Below are 20286 nucleotides of genomic sequence, written 5' to 3'. Positions count from 1 at the left end.
TTATGCAATTGTGTGCCTTTTAACAACCTGCCGAAGGCATAAGGAAGTGTCAGTTTTGAAGTGACGTAGCTAGAAGTGCCGTAGCAAGAAGGAATGATGGTAAATATGCATTTGCAGCCGCAGAACTTGGAAGCCAATTTGAATTTTTTATGTGTTTATAGCTCAAGGGTAAAAGTTTCTATAAGCCAGTGTTGCTAAAAATTACTTGAACTGGTTTGCTCCAAGGTTTCAGTTTTGCTCTTTGCCTTTTCTTACGCAAGCATTGTGTGGACCTGTTCAGCTCATTTTACTTTATTATGCAGTTTGCGTGCCTAGTTTGTATAGCTACATATTAACCTATAAAGCATGTTACTCAAGCATACATATCGTGTTAGCATTAACATGTCAGCGCAGTACTTTGGAAGTTAGTTTGTTCTGGAAGCCTCTGCTGCTGCAGACTGAACTGGAACGTCTGTGAGAGCAGGAGTTTTCATGTGGTGTGTCTGTAATGCTGGAGTACATTACATCTTGTGTGCCAGCAGCTTGTCATGAAAAGAGGTGTGCAGATTTGGTGTTCCATTGCCAACAAGTATGAGAGGGCAGGAGTAACAGATACACAAGTATAACAGTGAACTGAGCAGCGCTGAATGAATATCCTTTAGCCCCTTTTATGTTACCTTTGTGTGTGCTGTTTTGGATTTTGTCCTCTCAGTGACCTGCTGCTTTTGCCATGTTGGGTTGCAGTGGCTTGGTGCCAGTGGGCAGCTGCGTACAGCGGTTGAACCAAGTAATCCCACTTTTACTGTATATTCAGTTCCTAAGCTATCTTCTGTGGTATTGTGAACATTTTTCTCTGCAGAAACACAACCTCCCTTTTAGCTTGGTGGAATCTGCTATATGCTACAGGTCGCAATAACTGGCACGTGTCTTGCAGAAGCATGCATAGAGCACTGTCCAGGCAGTTTTTACCTTTATTTTTGAAAAACATTGCATTTTTTGTGCTGGCTGACATTGCTGCTGTGCCATCGTTTTAGTGGGTAGTGCTTCTTCACTGTACAACTTAGCTGTGATACATGTATATATGACACCTACAATAAATGTGTATGCAACTGTATCCTTTGTTGAATGCTTTCATTGACTTCAGGTGACATGATACACAGCTAAGAAAGTTGACAGTCACAAAGGTGAGCAGATATCTGAACGTTCTATATTGGAAGCATACCCTAGGAGTTTTCTTTCGTTAATCTCCATATAAGGCAAAAATACTTACTGAAGAAGCGTGCTCAAATGTTTGACAATAAGGAAATACAGTAGACTTCTATGACTAACTTAAGGGTTAAAGAAACGATATGTGAGCATGCTGGGTGTGTCCAAATATGTTAAGTATCCATTCTTCTCTAATGCATTTTTGGCTGCACAAAAAATTTGGAATTGTCTGGTTTGTGCGCATTACTCTGAAATAGTTATGACAATTTGATGCACTACTTCACTCAGTACGAGCTATACCACAATAACACTTCATCGGGGCGCTCAGGCTGCGCAGCTCAAGTAAGCACGATAGTGCTTTTTCCAGGTATCCAGTTTTTGTTTACAAGTGCTGTGCCAGACACACACTTGCAAAAGAAACATGGCAAAAACGCCCGAGAGTTGCATACAACGACTATTATTCTAACAAGGTTGGAAAGCACTTGTTTTTCTAGTGGCCTTTGGACGAGTGATCCTGGTAGAAACGGAGGCCACAATAACCGCAGGTGTGGTTACCTGGTGCATCCTGCAAAATGAATTCGAAAGGCTCCATTAACTACAAACACACTAGAGAAACCATTACGCCCAAGTTTTTAAGCGGCCTGGCAAGGCATTCACTCAAGTACAAATGATCTTCAGGGTTGATACCTCCAAAAGCACTCATTCTGGGATTATTATGGAGGGGAGGGGGCACAAGCATTGGCAGCACACACACACACACACACACACATCCACCAGTTTTAGATGCCGAGGTGGCTTCAATAGCTCCATAATACCAATGTTGGCTAACACCAAAGAACAGGTAAAATGCTACCTAGTAAGCAGGTCGACTCAACAGTTCAACTTAGCAAACAGAGCCCGCCATTAGTAATAACCATTCCAATTTTTAGAATTTTGAAATATGTGCCTTCCATTGGCACTGTGGTTAATAAATGTTGGCTATGGCATGCCCTTTTAAAAAAACGCAAGCTTTGAAGCAATGCCCATCACTATGCATCACTCTGTAGCTTGTGTCACATCACCTTCCCTGATGTGTTTGCAGCACACAACTGCTCCCTGCTCCAGCCCACATAGAGAGAGAATGTGTGTGAGTGGGGGGGGTATGTGCCATGGAGTGACATGAAGTGATAGTAACATTGGTGATAGTGCGCATATTGTTTTTTTCAAGCATTCTTTTAGAAAAATGCCAGACAAAATTATTGTGCTAGAGTGCTGGAGGTAGGTAACAGTATTTTCAAAATTCTAGATCTAGAAAGTGATATGGTTATTATTAACAGCAGGCTAGAAGTTTCCAACCACAACCAGGCACCTAACAGTAATAGTTATTGTAATAACTGCAATGTTAATTTCAAATTCTGGCATACTTTTGCTGAAACGATGTATACTGGGGCAAGTAAAAAATTACACTTTTCTCAGTAATTAGTTCCCTTTTCAATGCACTTGGTCCAAGTGGCTTTATGATCACTAGACAACTTTCCTTTTGTAAGGAATATGCAACCTTGCCACTCAATGCATGAAGTGCACTGAAAAGGGAGATGACGTAGCAAAATGATGCACATGCAAACAAGTTATAGAAAATAGCGGACTGAAAAGGGCAGACAATTTCTGACGACGACAGGTATGTGCATGCAAGTGTGGCACGCATACACATAGACATGCGCACAGAGAAAGCGATTTTTATGTTCACAAATTTTTATTTTAAAATCAGCGAGAGATACATCATAGCAGCAGAACTGGAGTATTAATTTACAAATTAGCTTTCTTTATTATCAGCGGTACGATTATACTTGGAAATTTGCCTTTTCCACAAGATGTGGAGACCTCTGAGGAGTGGTTTAAAATTCATCTGCTATTGGTGGAAAGCATCCTTGGGAGACGCAGACACCTGCAAAGTGGCGATGCATGTACTTGTAAGCTACCGCCATCTGTTGCATGTGCCTGTCGTGAATATGAACTGGGCATGGTTTCAGTGATCAGCTCCAGCTGTGCTGATCACGGAGGTCAAGAACTGCGCAGCGCAGCTGGGCTTTTCAACCTAGAGGAGCACACATGCGCAGAGTGGCCTTGTGAAAAAGGCGGACTGAACGCTGTCAGCATCAAAGGTGAGGCGAGCTTTTAAACATTCTCATTCAGCAATCCTTAAAAATATGCATTTGAAAGGTCATTGAGTTCACTTCCTTGCATTGCATATCTAAAACATGCCGTCATTTCTATGCCACCAATACACAAACTGCACCAGTGATTGATGCAAAAGAAATATGAATGACACCACTTCACAAGTATGCAATGCATGAAAGCCAACTCAATGGGCTTTCAGAAATAAATTTTTTGGATTTTATTATTTTGAACCATACTGCCAGCTCAGAAAATTTCGAGAGAAATGTCTATGTAACTCTTCGAATGTTTTCAAAATCCGTTTCACATTCGTGAGGAAAACTGCAAGTAGTAAAAAAGAATGTGGGAATGCAGGCATCACTCACTATCAATGCAATGTGCCATAGCTGTTGTGTACACCACACCGTGGAAATCATCAGTATATATGCCTGCAGCGATCACACACTGGCTTTTGTTCATAGCTATCACAACATCCGGCATTCAGCTGCCCTGAAACTGTGCTGCTAGCGTGAATACCTTTTCTGAGAAAGTGGCATAACGGGGAAAGATGTCCTCAACCTGAACATTGCTATTACAAATTTTAATAAAAATTAACTTTTGAGCCACTTTTTCAAAGCCACTACTACTCACTATATCAAATGGGCACATATCTTTTGCACAGAAATGTGATAAAGCTGCTGTGAGCTTTTCCTTCACAGATTTTGGAAGTTGTGAACATGGCTTCAGAAAAGTAGCTATAGACAAGCGTCATGTTTGCAAACAAAGGTGGTGCTGTGATAGCTGTTGTGTACACCACACCGTGGAAATCATCAGTATATATGCCTGCAGCGATCACACACTGGCTTTTGTTCATAGCTATCACAACATCCGGCATTCAGCTGCCCTGAAACTGTGCTGCTAGCGTGAATACCTTTTCTGAGAAAGTGGCATAACGGGGAAAGATGTCCTCAACCTGAACATTGCTATTACAAATTTTAATAAAAATTAACTTTTGAGCCACTTTTTCAAAGCCACTACTACTCACTATATCAAATGGGCACATATCTTTTGCACAGAAATGTGATAAAGCTGCTGTGAGCTTTTCCTTCACAGATTTTGGAAGTTGTGAACATGGCTTCAGAAAAGTAGCTATAGACAAGCGTCATGTTTGCAAACAAAGGTGGTGCTGTGATCGGCAGTGACATGAGATGTAGGCAAAAATGCAGCATGCCTACACTGCGCCAAGCGACGCTGCCTTCAAAACCAGTTTGCGTGTGGGAATATTCTGAAGCGTAAGCTTCGCTTGTGCATAGCAATGGTTTTGCTTATGCCTGGAAAGTAGTTCAGTACTTTATCAGCCGATTACTTCTGGAGTTACTTGGTGAAGAGTGCCTCAGCAGCGTGCGCCTACAGTGGGCAACTGTAGTTACTGATTAGGTTTAATGAAAACTAGAAAAAGCAATGTAGGTATATGAAAAACTAGCAGCAAACATTGTTCAACTCCTTGCCTTTTGCTAGCATATGCAAGGAGGACGACGAATCAATGACTGGAAGTGTGTTTTTCATACGACAACCCTTTTGATGAGCTTTCTGCTGCTCCAAGCACCTTCACTCTAAAGAACAATATTGTAAACAACTATAGTGAACCTCAGTGTACCAGAAAATTAAGTCAGATTTTCACTGAATAAGGACTCAATCTTTTAGTTCTTTTGTAACATTCGCCTATGTTGGTCGATAAAATACAAACGTTTCACGTCTGTTTCATCGTATAAACGCATCAAGGTCAATCACAGGTTAATGTATATATGAAGGCTTTTAAGAATGCTCTCATTTTGTTTTCTTTGCTCTTTAGGAGAGGTGCATGAGCGCAAATGCAACATTTTTCACGATCGCTTCCAGCAAAATTTGCGCGATCTGCTAAGCTTTTTTAACATACTTGGAAACTTTTCATTCAAAAGCACTTTACCTTATTCCGATTATATTACACCCCTCATAGCCGATTTCACTTTGGGACATTGAACTCTGTGTACCATATATACGATACTTAAATATATCCTGCTTATCAGATCGAGCTACATTGTACGTGGATATTTAATTCGTTCGTCGAAATCTTAATGACCTTCATTCACAAGTTCCGGCCTGTTTCAGCAATATCATGCTGAAGTGACCACTTAAAGTAAAAGCAGTTACCTTCGCAGCAGCTTTTTGTGCCCTTTTTTGTACAAACATATTGCCACCTAGCGTTGCCAGGTGGCGCATGACTGAGGTGTGAAAGGAGGACGAAGTTGAAAAGGATGACAAGGTGTCGCTTGCACGTTTGCGTCTGTGCTGCTGTGTTGCTGTGTCTGGGCTACCCCCTGCTATCATTGGTATCCTTAGTCACCGTGTACGTGACAATATGCACGGGCACAGGTGAATGGAACTCCCAGTGTGGCTTTTTATGACTTTATATAGTAGATACAATAAAACGTGCATGAGCTGCAGGCATTTATTGTGTAATTCGTCGTGCGGCCAAAAAGCAGTCACGACAATTAGAGTTGCAAACGAACTTGCGTTCAACACCACTGTCCTTCACTCTCATATTTGCAAAAGAACTGTAAGTTGAGCTAGTTGGTGCATAATTTTTTTGAAAATACACAGTGCAACAAACATAGGACGAGCGAGTAGACGGGAACAGCGCTGTTCCCGTTTACTCGCTTGTCCTATGCTTGTTGCGCTGTGTATTTTTAAAAAACTCTCATATTTATCTGACCGCAAGAAACATGTGAAAACAGGTGGTACTTTCTTTTTTGTGCCTTGTGGCACAACCAACCGCACCACAGCTTGCGGTAATATTGGGAATTATTCCCGAAAACACAGCAAGCGCCGCGCATCCAATGCACATGACCCCAGCTGTTGCCTACACCACGAAAGTCGCTGTTGTTGCCAGCGCCGCAGCACCTCCACTGACGTGACGGGCTGACGCTAGTCTATATGTTGGCTGAGTTGGCCTTACACTAGTGCCTCTGCAATGTGATGTTCCCATTTTCAAAGATTCTTAAGCGATGAATGCCTTGCACAACTTGCACAACTTGCACAACTTCTGTGAATCCATTGCACAGTCGACTAAACTGGAATCTCGGGGATACAAATCCCACGTGGTCCCAAACAAATTCATATCATCAATATGTACAAAAATTCTTATGCAGAAATATAGGAAAAGGATTCATACAGTTCTGTTTACAGCTGAAGGGATTTGTTACAGTCACGCACTGCCGCAAATTACTCCCTGCGTGCACAGCATGACTAGCTGTTATGGAGTCAACTGTGTGCTGGCCTCAAATTGCTTGTTGTGCGTAGCACAACTGGTGACTGTGACATCAGTGGTATGTGGGTTCTGCGGCACCACTAACTTCTCACAATGCATACAGCATGACAGCATCAATGTGTGGGCCATGTGCTGTCGCAAACTGCTCACGGTGTGTACAGCATGACTGGCGATCGTGGAGTTAACGATGTGCAAACGTGCGCCGTAGCAACTTCCTATGCTTGGCGCAACTAGCGATCACAGAATGAATGATGCATGTGCAGTGAGTAGTGCTTTTTCCCTTTTGGGTAATAATTTCGACCTAAAGGAAAATGTAGCATTATTAAGTTTAGGATGAATTCAAGTGATGCATGCAAGTTTTTCTTTGCCGTGCACTGAGGCCCGTTTTAAATTATATTTAAGAACTGAGGGTTCAGTTAGCAGAGGACCAATATAATCTGTCCATGACAAGCCGGGCAGAAGATTGATGCAAAGGTACTTTTATGCTGCGGTAACTCCTCAAGTATTATAGACCAGCTGGTAGAGACTTTAGCAATGTTGGTAAGAGACAAGAGCTTAGTTTTGGAAATGCTTGACAGTAACCAACTAGAGCACTCTGTATTGTTTCTAGGTCATGTTGTGGTAAGTGGCCATCCATGTTACATGTAATAGGAAATATTATGCAGTCTTCAAATAATCGAATTCTTAAATGGATAATGTGAAAAACAAAAATTCGCAGTGGCTTAGTTCAGCTAGGCTAGGATATATGTAGCGAAAGCTTGGCTTGGCATCTCTGTCGCTCTACGTCACGACTCCGACCCTTGGCGAGACATTCTTCCCGCTGTTCCGGCGCCTCAGACGCACGCTTACCCTTTCGTGCTTTATTGTATGCTGTCGGGCGTCCTCACGCCAAGCAATGATTTCCGGGTCCTCCAATGCAACTTCTTGCAGTCTCTGAAGATTCTGCGCACTGTAACACGTGCTCATCATCTGCTTCTTCAGGCATGGTGCATCTGACTAGTAAGCACACACGCTCAGGCTTATTTATATGTTCAGCTGCGCAGTTAGTCACGTGATCATATGGAGCCAGACACGAAGAAGAAGACTCGGCGCAGCAGAGGGGACCGTGAATGGTTTGCACATGTGCAGTGAGGCTGCATAACGAGGCAGGTGATGTCACAAGTTGGCGCAGTGGCGGAACACCTATGGAATGGCACAGCTGATTGCCATGGTTACGGCGCATGGGCAGTTGTGGCCTATGACATGAACAGTGATACTTGCTTCTACTAGCCTAGCACAGCTTTCGCTACAAAAGTGAAGGCAATGAGGTTACTAACTCATTGCCTTTAACATGAGTTAGGTTGCTAACAGGTGAGTCTAAAATGACATAATATGGTATTTTAGGTTTAGCAGCACATGAGCTATGAGGGACGCCATATTGAACAGCTCCAGACTACTTGATCACCTAAGGTTCTTTTAACCACACTCGCATTTTTATCCATGCGCCAATATTACAATAAACAATCAGTCGAGCAAGTTTAACAACCTTTGGTGAGAAACGTGGCCAGATGCCTTAGAAAAATCCACAAATATTGTGTCGACTTGAAAACCAGCGAACCAGCATCTGACAGTGAATGTATGTCAAAAATTAGGCAAGTTTCCTAACACATAAAAACCCCTTGCAAGAATTATGCTGGCATTTGAAGATAATATTATGCTCCTCAAGACAGGTAATGACTTCAGCGTGCATGATGTGTTTGAGCATATTATAAACAGTGCTGAGGTCTTTTCAGCCGAGCCATGTTTGAGGCTGACTTTAGTATCATTCATTATATTACTAGTAAAATATGGCAATGGTGTTCAGCAGGTAATGGTTGACGCAGCCCTATGCTTCAAATAGGGTTTGTGCCCTGTAGTCTACATTGTCATGCATCCTGTGCTGTGTGACATCAGGCTGCATAACACACCGCACATCCAGCTGCACTTTGGAAATGGTGGAAGTCATTACTGCGCATGCTGGCTTGATGTGTTGCAGCATGTGATTCCACTCAGTGGAACGGAATGCCTGCCTTTATGTACTGGCTCAGACCATCCTCCTGACAGACAGCGAATGCACAAGCCATTCCTAAAGGCAATAATTACTGAGCGGATGCTCCAAGAGCGTAGCCATGAAGCTCTTAGCTTCTTTCTTGGACAACATGGTAGTACCGCGGTATACCCAGACGTAAGGCAGGAAGAAGGATGAGGGTGACCTGCCAGACTGCAGAGTACAACACTGGGGCCATGTGTTTGAGACTTCTACTTCAGAAAAAAGACCGAAAGGGCAGCTGAAGAATCTAAATGCACCAATAAGTCATTTTACAAGTACTATTGTACTTCATGTCAAAGGAACTGCACTGCAATGTTAGATCTGACACTAAAGCAAACAACGTACATAAACAATGTTTGCTCTTGCCCATGACCACACATCCAGATACACAGCAATGGCTCTTGGCAAAACTCAAATGTCAGCAAAAACCATCAGCTCTCCAATTACAACCCTCAGTTACCGCATGGAGCAATCAATTCAATAAAATAAGACAAAGTATGGAAAAGATTTCCAACAGCGGAATTCATTAATATTAGCTGCAAAACTATTTTCACAAAATGTAAAGTGACTAATCAAAGTATGCCGCAAGATGTGTTTCACAGCAGCAAAAATTCTATGATTGCTGATGACGGCTCAGTATTAAACTACAACCACATGGTTTGGGAACAGTGCTTACAGTATCTGCAGTTCACTGCACATGCATTGTTCTGTAATAAGCAGAAAGAGTAGCTAACCAAATTTATAAAAACCCTGGGGTGACCAAGGGCTCCATTGCCACCATCACACCATGTTGTACGGGCGTCGACTGCCTTGGGTGGTACTTCCGCAATCAGCTTGACAGCAAAATTTGGGTTCACCTGGAAAACATACAGAGTGGTCCAGAAGATCAAATGCACTTACAGATCAGGTGCAAAGTGGATGCTTTGTGTGTATGCATTATTAACAGATTTTGCAACACTTTTTTGTATCTAATCTCTTCTCGGGTGCAGAGCTATGCTTACCAATTGCACAGCATCCTCCTGATAACATTGCGAGACTATGCTGGTGCAAGAATAGCAAGAATATTTGCTATGTTAGAATACCCCTTGAAAATAAACAATGGTTACTAGTGATAGGCCATGGCACATAATGTGTGTATTACTCCACCGAACAGCAAACAAAATAAGTTTTCGGTAAATGATTATAAATTGGCTGTAACATACAAGGCAGAGGCCCCAAAATTCCCTAGCATACAATTTAGTCTGAGGTTTGCATATTATTTAGGTAACAATGCAAGCTTTAACAGCGGACTAATTTGTGTCACAGTGGAATTTTGTGTAGAGGCTACTGCAGGCTGGAGTTGTATCCGAATATAGTGAGATTACCGAGCATGCATGCACTGATCACTCATACCATCAGATGTGTATGCCTGACTCAACAAATGATGAACGAGCGCGAGATAGACAGTGAAGAGATTGCAGCGACAGTGTAAAGGTAGGATATAGGCCTCATGTGCAAAAGGATCATGGTTCAAGTCCTGTCGCACAAGATATTAAAAAAAAAAAGCATCTGTATGTCGATGGAATAGCACAAACCAAGTCTGGGGCGTGACATGATCCCGGTGACTGCAGCCAGAAATGCACTCCCTCATCAGAACAGTATCTGACCACCTGGGTATAGTATAAACGGCCTCCTATATAAACATACCAATTAACCCCCAGTCCTCCGTCCCCAGCGGCTGCGAAGCAACTGGAGACAATCCTGTGACACAGCAGAGGGTGCCAAAAATCTGGCTTCGGACAGGCCACCATTGGAAACTAAATCTGGCAAGCAAGGTTTACAATGTTTACTGCTAGAACCTTATCTAGTGAGGCTAGTATAGCAGTGCTCTTCAAGGAACTATGCTATCGAGGTTTAGCGTACATATGAAAATAACCATATAGCTGAAAACAGAGTTCTACAGCATTAACAGGAGCGGAAGCAGGCTCAAACGTTCTGCATCAGCTCATGCAGCAGTAATAAAGCCAATTTGGGGCAGCTTTGGAGCAATAAAACTAGAGTTTGGAGCATTTGAATTATGGTTTGGAACATGTCTCTAGGGTCATATGCTTTTAATAATTGCAAGGTCTTGTTCCTGACATACAAAAATACCCGATTTGATTCCTTTCTATTCAACGCTCAATGCTTTGCTGACTACACCCACATCTCTGACAAGACAGGACGAAGAGCCAAAACATGTACAGATATTTACAACACAACTGACCTGAGGAAAAATTTGGAAAAGACTAGCAGCAAGCCGAATGCATGCTTATACACTTCATAACTGAACCAAATCTATTTTGACATGATAGATTCAAATGTGGAGTCTACCACATTGCTGTGCTCAAACACCACCACTAGATTGGAGATAACATCAACAAGCGGCACATTTCCTCTCTATCTTGTGCATATCCATTTTGAACATATGCCTGTGCAGAAAAATTCCAGGGCACTAGTCAGTAGTGCCTTCAGGAAGAGTAAACGACACTCAAGGGTGGCCTTTTTCTCCACCAGATTTTTTTGCTTCATAGCCGTCTGCCAGTGCCTCCTCATATTTTTACCTGAGCAATGCTGGTGTGTCCTTAATTTAAACCCAATGGTGATAGGCCCGTATGGCTTTCCAGCACTCTTGAGAACATGTCTAGTGAATAACACACTGGTGGCGTCACCCCTTTAAGCTTCAAGTACACTTTTGTCGGACGTAGGATCGACACGCTTGTTACTAACAAAGAGGAGCAATGGTGAAGCACCTGTTTGTTTTCACAACTGGACCTTTAGAAAAACTCGAGTTCTGTGTTGTCGGACAACTTTCTTAATGGCTCGAGGCACCTGCCATGACTACTTCTCTCAACACAGGCGGTCAAAAGGCTTGAAGAAGGTGCAATGTAGTGTGTACAGAACATTTTTTCATAATTATTTCCCTCCAATAACTTATGATTTGTTTTAAATTTACTTGCAAATTAGTTACACTCTCTGCTTTTCTAGTTTATAAAACATTTATATGTATTAAGATCAGCACGAGGAGCATTATAACTTTGCCACCATTGTGCTGCATGCCACTGCCTTGTTGTGCTTCTCACAGTCACTTAATCAAATTGCATCAAATCACATTTTTGGAGGAAATATCATTAATGGCCTGCTGTGTAGCAAAAATATGTATTCTGCTAAATTTGATGGCAGAACATTGGCTAACAGTGTGGAGCAGTTTTGGAGCAATATTGCAGTTTGGAGCAGAATGGAGCAGCACTTCTGCCCCTGCATTAATGAAAGGATGGCATGCATCGTAAACTTAAGTTTAATAAGTGGAATAAATTGCAAGGTTATGCAGACCTATGCGCCTACATCTAGTCATGAAGAACTCGCACCGCACGCTTGCAGCACCAGCGCAGAACTTTACAGAACTGATGCTGCAAGTACAGCCGAATCGAATGAATCCCAAGTATGAAATAGATTTCATAATATGTTCTACACCACGCACTGAGCAGGATGTGAAGGCCATCGGAAGGGTACGGTGCAGTGACTACAGGATGGCAAAGTCCTGAATTAGTCACAATCTAAGGTGACCATAGGATAGCAAAGTCCTGAATTAGTCACAATCTAAAGAGAGAACAGAATAAACTACAGGCTTTCCTAATGAATTTAATCCAAGTGCCAACAAAATCTAAGGGGCAATTGATACAATCTGCACACCATGCCATGCAATCCTGGTGCAAAATGCCAACTTGAATCATACGAGCACCAGCCAATTTAATCCCAGTGCTCACAAAATTAATACCAGTGCTAGCTGCTTTAATAAGAGTGTCAACCAACTTAATCTCCATGTTGAAAATGAACATAGGAGACATATCAGAGTACGAATGTCAGGAATAAATTGAAGTTAAGATGGTTTTTAAGACCATGTGCCACCTGAGCGACATGACTGCATGTATTATTTTGCTTTCATCACGTTGTTAGTCTCTTAAAATAAAAAAAAAACAGCGCCGCTACTTGAGACAAACAGAAGGGAGAGAATACACAGCACTTGTCCGTTACTCTCCCTTCTGTTTGTCTCAAGTAGCGGTGCTGTTTTTTGATTTTACAATGCACCAACTAGCTCAGATTTCCGTTCTTCTGTTAGTCTCTTGTAGCAAGTAGGAGTCATGAAAAATGTAAAACTTAGTATTTGACAGAAAACTTGCGACTTGCAGCATAGATGCAAAACAAGTAAATCAATGTGACTAACGCGCTCTGGCTGCCTGGTTAAGCACTGCTGATGCTGAATAGTTAGATCCATCAGATCCCCATAAAAATGCCAAGTAAGGCCCTCATACAACAGTTGGCTGTTTTAACCAAATCATAATTGCTACAAAGTATATCAGTGAGGTTCAATTATAACTGGACACTGCTAGCAGAAATGAGACAGTGTTGTGTGATGCGAAAAACAAGGCAACAAGGCTTGAGCACTTTTTCTTCAGATTACCGCTTTCTTAGCATGTGCACATCAGACTGGGTAGAGCTATGCTAAAGCTATGTCTTATAACGTAGGGTGAAGATAGGGTAGTTAGGTTCTCAGTATTATAAGTGATTAGTTTGCAGGGTTACTATCCTAGCGGTGAAGAATGGACTCATAAAAACACAGAACAGCCAGTCTCTCATAGCCTCAGTTGCTTTGGGACGTTAAGCCCACAAACCAAACAAACCAAACAGAGCAGCCAGTCGTTGAAATGTAATTTTATTACCTGGAGGATGTTATGTGACTAACAGCGCCACCTTACAGTTTCAGTATAATCTTCCAGCCGCACTGTCAGCATGAAACCAATGTTACGGTGGCCAAAAATTTGTTGAACACAACACAGTGGACCTTATTAGCAGCTGTCCAATGTACGAAACTAGTTTCACACATGCAGGACGATAACATTAAAGTTAGCTCCTTTGGTGGAAGTCGTCTGCACAGCAGGCTGTCCCAAATAATGGCACTGACAAAGCTCTTCGAGCGCCATATGTTGTAGTTTGTCTCGACATAAAATCCGCACAGGCGCTGGCCTCGCACTGTAGCCATTGTGTGCATGCTTTGTAGCTGCATTTCCCATTGTCACTGTTCCAACTGACCGGTCTCTGAGTCACTAACTTCTTAGAATAACTCTGCGCGTCCAGTAGGCGATGAACGGTCCATGTGCTAATTGCCACTGCAGGCAATTCTTCCAATGCCTGCTTTATGTACTTCAGTATTTATGCACGGTTCCTGCTGGTAATATATTTTAGAGCAGCTACAACAGTACTTCAACACTTCTTTAAGGTACCACCCTTACTGAACGCCTCTCTATTAGTTGATGATATGGATTTCGTTGTGTATATATTGATACCGAGTGTGTTTGCGATTTTCTTCACATCTCCTCACCGTCTGAACGCATCAAGAATTCTAGCTCTGTCGTGTTCGGAGACATTGCTTTTCTTTTGTTTTGGAGCATTTGGAGTTTGAATGGCCTGTCCGTTTACGGTAAAAAGAGTTTTCCATGGCGGAAAAACCAATGGGTTAATGTACAGGAGAAGTGAAAGAAAAGGCATGCACTAACACCCGCTTTTCATCTACGAGCACGCACTACAACCGGCCAGATCTACCCTGTCGTACAAATGCAGAACGGCCATCTGGCAGTGACTCAACGCAAGTGCAAAATGTGCCGTCTGCTATGAACATTTTTTCCTAAAGGATTTATGGAGGACTATATTTACAGTTTTGCACAATGATTTTTAAGTGCTGGACAAAGCAGTTAATTTTTTAGAGAAGACAGTTCAATTCATGGTGAATTCCAATCGCAGAGTTCCAGCACTTACAGAGCCACGCTTTCTGCTCTTTTCGACGCAACCATATTTTAAACGCAGGTCTGGAACATAGATTGCATCTTGCAAGCACAGATAAGGAGCGGTCGCCGAGCCTAAGTCACTACATGGAGCAGCCAAGTCTGCTCCGCCGAAATCGGCCGAATCAATCGGAAGTGTACATGACATTTTCCTTCAGCGGGGCCCTTCCATTTTCGGCAGTTTGTCATTTCCACTATGCCAGCTGAGCCCTTTCCTCTCCGTGGCATATGATCAGCACTTGCCATCGTTATGCATGTGAATTCCACTACGAACTAGTGCTTGTCCTTGAGGATAGTGAGTCGGAAAGCAGCAGCAGTACAGCTGAACCCCGTTATAAGAGACATGGATGTAACAGACAATTGGGTAAGAGACACCATTCACCCCAATGGTTGGCCGCCCTATGACTTTCATTAATTAGACCTCTTTTTTAACAGACACTGGATGTCGAAGTGACTATAAAGGATAAAGCCTTAAAGTTTGGTACTCAGTCTTGCTTGTAACAAATATTTTAACATTAGATGCGGCACCATCTATCATCAGGTTCAGTAGCAGCTATAGTGAAAAACAAAAAAAGATAGGCACACCTGTGCCATCATTATTAATTATAACTTCAGCAAACAAAGAGCAGGTCATTTAGCTAAGAAATGACTAAAAGAAGCCCCTGCAGTGGGAGTGCAACGTACAGAAGCTCTCCAGGCTTGCCACAAAGAGCACAAGCGCGACTGCATATGTGAGCACCTGAGCGAGCATACTGGGAGCGCGTGTTGGGTTCTCCAATTAGTGGAACTTCCTATTGCGAATTACCGTACATATTGTGTCCTCTAGTCTGAAGAATATAGCGAAAATTGCCTATTACTTGCATTTCTGTATGAGCGACAAATCTATCTGTAAATTCAAAGAAAGTGCTCAGCTGGGGCCGCTGACATATCCAAGTCATTGGGCCTAGAAAGCGGGACATAGCCAAGCCAAAACCAAAACAAATGACATAAAAACAAAAGTGGTTCTACCATGGCAAGGAGAAATGAACTGCTCTGTTTGCTATTCAACCAGTTTCAACTCCACGCAGAAACATCTCGTTTGCTTTTCATTTATTTTTCGTCTGAGTAAAGACATTCACAGACTTGTCACTCACAGCCGCTGTTACCGTTTGTCAAACAAGCATAAATTTCTAAGGGATATTTCTGCTGGTGATGTGTTTATAGTTTTGGCTGCTTCTAGCACCGCGATGGTAAGCTGGTTACCTTTATGATTTATTTCGTGGCGCTTTTTTTACTTGAATTCTTGCAGTGTTACCAGACATATAGCCTAGTTGCGAACTGCTCGTTGCGGTGCCATGTCGCATCACGATCGCACTTTGCAGTCGCTGCAAACATACTTTGCCAACGTATACAGCTTTGGCACATCGACCATGAGGCTCTTGGCCTGATTTTCAAGCTGGGAGAGTCTGTGTTGAACAGCATCAATGCAGCCATGAAGCAGACCAAGGTTTACAACTATTTCCCCAGTAAATAAATGCAAGAAAGTTGCGAGGTGTGGGCAATGTTGTGGTCCATCAAGCAAATGCAATATGGAAATGAAAGCTACAATAACACTTTTGTGACATGATGTACCCTTCTGTTTTGCATATTTTAGCCGTAGGATGCCTGCGCCAAAATAAGGTCCGATTAGAAAATGTAAACGTGGTACCCTGCGGTGCATGTCCCTTACGGTGCATGTCCCTTATAAAAACGTTCAACTGTATCTGTTAATTTTTTAAAAGAACTTTTCGCAGACAGCAACAGCAAAACTATGTGCGAAAACTGTCTCTATGTATGCCTCCCTCAAACTTGGAGCCATTCAAATACTATGATAGGAAAGTGTACGAACATAAATGAAAGAATTGTATAAACTGTTCATGTCAGCACCATCCCAAGAAGCAGTGGGAGCAATGTAAATCCATAGATTAACATAACCAGCAAGAGGGTTCACTCAAACCCTTTCACAACTGAGCTAGGTGTTCCACGCCTCCGCCAGATAGCATTGCATGCACTTGGCCTGAGAGATTTGGCAGCCATGGTAACTATATCTAAGGCTGCTGTAGGCTGGTGCACTTCACTGGCCTCAGTTAATAAGCTGGTAATAAGGAATGCTTAAAGCAAAGAATGGTAATAAGCAAAAAACATTAATAAAGAAGGGTAATAAATTTGATTCCAAGGGAAGGCAGGCGCAGCAGAGGATGGTAAAATGTTAGGTGGGCAGAAGAGATTAAGAAGTTTGCGGGAGTCAAGTGGATGCAGCTAGCACAGGACCGGGCTTATAGACCAGTTGCAAAACCTACAAGCTCCTGCACAATGGCGGCATAGACACACTTTAGGGCTATAGTTAGAAGCAAAGCTGACATATCACTGCATTTCTGGAAATGCCTTCTTCGACCGACCCAGCATTGTCAGATCACCTTTAACCCTGCGTCAAGGATGCCCAAAAACCTGTTCTGGCACAATAGCCTGAGCGAACGTGCAAAGATGCGTGGAGGCTGCGAAGATGCATTAGATGCACTGCACCTAATTATTGTCACCCGCTGCCATTGTGCATGAATTTCTGCCTCACAGGGAAGCTGTCTTGTAGGTTTTGCAACTAGTCTATTGGAGGGATAGAGAGAGGCCTTTGCCCTGCAGTGGGTATAGTCCAGCTGACGATCATGATGATAATGCTACAGTAAAAAGCATAACAGTACCTCAACAAAGCATTTTTTTTTTCACTTAGTAGAAACTGTCTTGGTTTTCTGTGCCTTTCCTAAAGCCCTGTTTTATATAGTATGAGCTGCATGAAGTGCACAGTCCTGAGCAGGTCTGTTAAAAGGATATGAATAACCTGCTTCTGGGCCCGATACCTTACCTAGCACACAATTCCATATGGCAAGCAAAATGTTCCCAATGCATTTCGGACCATGCTTAGACAAGGCGACAACTGAGGGTGGTAAAGACAACGTGAAGAAACAAGCCTGTGCTTATATAAAATTTGAGGGCCGCAACCAATGAAGGCACCTTAGTTTGAGGCAATGAAATCTGAATGGAACATAGCATGGTGCTTGCTGACTGTATTAATAGAGAGCCCAATTTAAGTTAGGCGTTCTGTCTCTGGAATTATACACAGCACATTATGAAACAATAACAGCCATGTGGAGTGTGCAAAAAAGAAGTAAATAACTTCTAATCAATTTTTTTCTCCCTTGCAGCTTTGGTTTCAACTGCTGAACAACAGCTGTGACGTCATAAACAAGCTAAGATCGCATGAGGCAAACGAAGAACTACAGTATTAACATTACTTTGTTCATTTTAAATTTGCACCAACTCTTACACTAGCCTGCCCAAAAGTTGAAATCACAAGAAATAAATATGCAGAGATTGTATTTAAACTTTTTATGATCATGTAATCAAACTTCGTCTAAGGCATCATTTGACGGTTGAAAGCAAAACCAAAAGTGTAAAAGAAAAAGTTTTTGACTATAAATTATTTATCTGGCATAGGTGAACTTCACACTGTGAATTATGTGCACAATTGTCTTGTGCACTATTGCAAAGAACAAAACCCACATCCAAAATTTTGGTGCGCCTGCTCCTTTAACAACTCCTATGCCACAAGCTGCATTTGCCATCTGATGTATCAATGTTCGAAAATGAAGAGTTGCACTTGTTCAACCTGATGCCATCTTGCTTTCACCTTCAGCGACAAGATAGGCTTGCTCAGTGAATTTTGTTTCTAGCACCTCAGCCGTGAAAAGTTGCAGAATTGTTTGTCAGCCTTTGATGCACATCTAGCTTGGCAGAAGTGGTTTAAAGATGGCAGCATGTTTGGATAACACCGGTAGCAGCAGTGTTTCTAGGAGCATTTGAAACAATGGAAATAATGAAGCTGTGGAATATGCCTCCAATAGTGACCCAGATGCCAGTGAGCTAGGCAGTGCTCCTGCACGGTAACCTTGTTTTAGCTAGTATAGAACAATGCCTTAGCATTTAATATTTTGTTAAGTCTGTTCAAATATATGCTGCACAATATAAAACTTGTGACCTCATAACTTATGCATGCATTCAGGGAAAACTTGTCAGAAAATGACTTTTTCTTTTGTCTATAAGCAGCTCAAGCTATCATGCACAAAAGCATAGTGTGTGTGTGTGCGTTAATGGCAATCAGAAACTAATCAAACAGTATAATTTCACAATCACAACGGTGTGAGAAAAAGCTAGATAAGAAAATAAAATATAAGAATTTGGTATGCTTTTTCCTGAAATAATCTAGGGGTTAAAGAGCTCGACATGTAAACAGTATTTTTGTAGCAGCTCAAGTGCTCACACACAAAAGAAAATATGCTCTTATCAGTGAACCGATAAATAATTAAATGAGAACAATTACAATTGACAATCATCTAAGTGCACTAAAAAGAAAACGAAATGGCCAACCGTAAGCCTCTAAGTTCTCCGTGAATTCCGTGAAAAAAAAAGAAACACTGCTGTAATTCGTCATTGCGGCACACCGCATGCATGGTGCCACCATACGCACATTTTCATTAAATAAAGTTGTTCTAGAACTAGCTCATTTTTCCTCATGGGTGACTTTGCATACTAGGAATAGGCGCAAGAAATGTTTGAAACGATAAGGTGCAAGCATAAAAACATGAATGTCACCTGCAAGATTTAACAGGGGAATATTATCTGTGGGTGTGCACTAATCTCACCTGTTTAGGGTTTTCCATAAAGCGAACCAACCGATAATCTTCTTTATCCCAGTGCTGAAATACAAAATATGCCGCACGTAAGTAACGCAACCACAAGGTCAGTATTAAAATATGCCGGAATGCAGTTCTAACAGAGATACTGAGGTACGCAGTGCCTTCTTAATCGATATTTAAATTCTTGCGGTCGCACAAAAGTCAGCAGACAATTTCACCGGCAAGGTGAATGTGAATTACAGCAAGAGACTTCGCTAGGTTACCTGTCCCGTATGAGTTACAGGATCCTTAGGAGGCTCCAAATCTTTCACCACGTTTGAATGCAGGCGGCATTGAACAGCTAAGCGCTGTGTGATTTGAAGAAATCTCGATGGATTTCGAGCACACGAATACATCGCTACCCCCGTCATAGATCACGCAAAAATCGACCACTAATTAAAAACTGCCGTTGCTGCAGCAGCCCGCAGCTGTCTGCTGTGCTGTTCGGAAGGCTAGCAAAGTTAGCAAGGACATTGGCGCAGGTACTATGGCGCTAGTGTTCAGACTAAATTTTACACTACGCTGCACTAAAGCAAAATATAATATAAAAGTTTACAAATTTTCCACTTTATTTCAGCATTTAAACTTTGTGTACAAAATATGACATCTCGTGCTAATCAGATGGAAGTTCACTTGTTTTAAAGTACAGCGTGCTAGAATCATTTGAAGGTTCACTTGATTCAAGTAATCAAGATACACTGTAATCAAGTCAAGTGCACTTTAATCAAGTGAAGTGTAATGAAGTGAAGCTGTGGCTTAGCTAGTACAGTGTACAGTTAGAGTCCCTAGAAGTATTTGCTAGTCTGCCGTCCGAGCGGGGTTCCCTACGAAACCGGTTGGCCGCTTCCAGGATGAAAGCGCAGGGGGCGCTGCACGCATTCGGAGCGTGGTCGCGTTAGTCGCGTTGTGTCGTACTGCGAGTCTGCGCCGCGCTGATCCGTTGGTGCCGTGGCAAGGCTCGTGCACCACGTGCACTTCTTTTCGCTCGCGAGC

The 20286-nt window shown here is 42.3% G+C and overlaps 1 protein-coding gene across 2 annotated transcripts; it reads right to left on the bottom strand.

Moving 5' to 3' along the window:
- Window positions 1-1622: 1622 nt before the first annotated feature.
- On the bottom strand, window positions 1623-19757 carry ND-13A (NADH dehydrogenase (ubiquinone) 13 kDa A subunit). 2 transcript variants are annotated; one of them, XM_084589713.1, is made up of 4 exons: window positions 19518-19753; window positions 19261-19314; window positions 9428-9550; window positions 1623-1750 (listed from the first exon to the last, which is right to left on the bottom strand). In XM_084589713.1, exons 1-4 carry the CDS (start codon window positions 19662-19664, stop codon window positions 1676-1678), a joined length of 399 nt encoding a protein of 132 aa, XP_084445839.1. In that variant the 5' UTR covers window positions 19665-19753; the 3' UTR covers window positions 1623-1675. The 2 variants fall into 2 exon arrangements, with proteins under 2 accessions (XP_084445839.1, XP_084445840.1); XM_084589714.1 differs by lacking the exon at window positions 1623-1750 and adding an exon at window positions 2934-3109 and having other exon boundaries at window positions 19518-19757.
- Window positions 19758-20286: the final 529 nt, after the last annotated feature.

The sequence above is a fragment of the Amblyomma maculatum genome, chromosome 1 (assembly GCF_055883805.1).
Source record: "Amblyomma maculatum isolate TAMU_Amacu chromosome 1, ASM5588380v1, whole genome shotgun sequence".
Lineage (NCBI taxonomy): Eukaryota > Metazoa > Arthropoda > Arachnida > Ixodida > Ixodidae > Amblyomma > Amblyomma maculatum.
This window is presented reverse-complemented; position numbering and strand designations above follow the sequence as displayed.

What these genes read in the sequence shown, in the direction of transcription:
- ND-13A (XM_084589713.1), bottom strand. Translation starts at nt 19,664, where the DNA reads ATGACGGGGGTAGCGATGTATTCGTGTGCTCGAAATCCATCGAGATTT. An exon ending in CTGTAACTCATACGGGACAG is followed by an intron (nt 19,315 to 19,517) that starts GTAACCTAGCGA and finishes TTTGTATTTCAG; the next exon opens with CACTGGGATAAAGAAGATTA. An exon ending in TTATGGAAAACCCTAAACAG is followed by an intron (nt 9,551 to 19,260) that starts GTGAGATTAGTG and finishes TATGTTTTCCAG; the next exon opens with GTGAACCCAAATTTTGCTGT.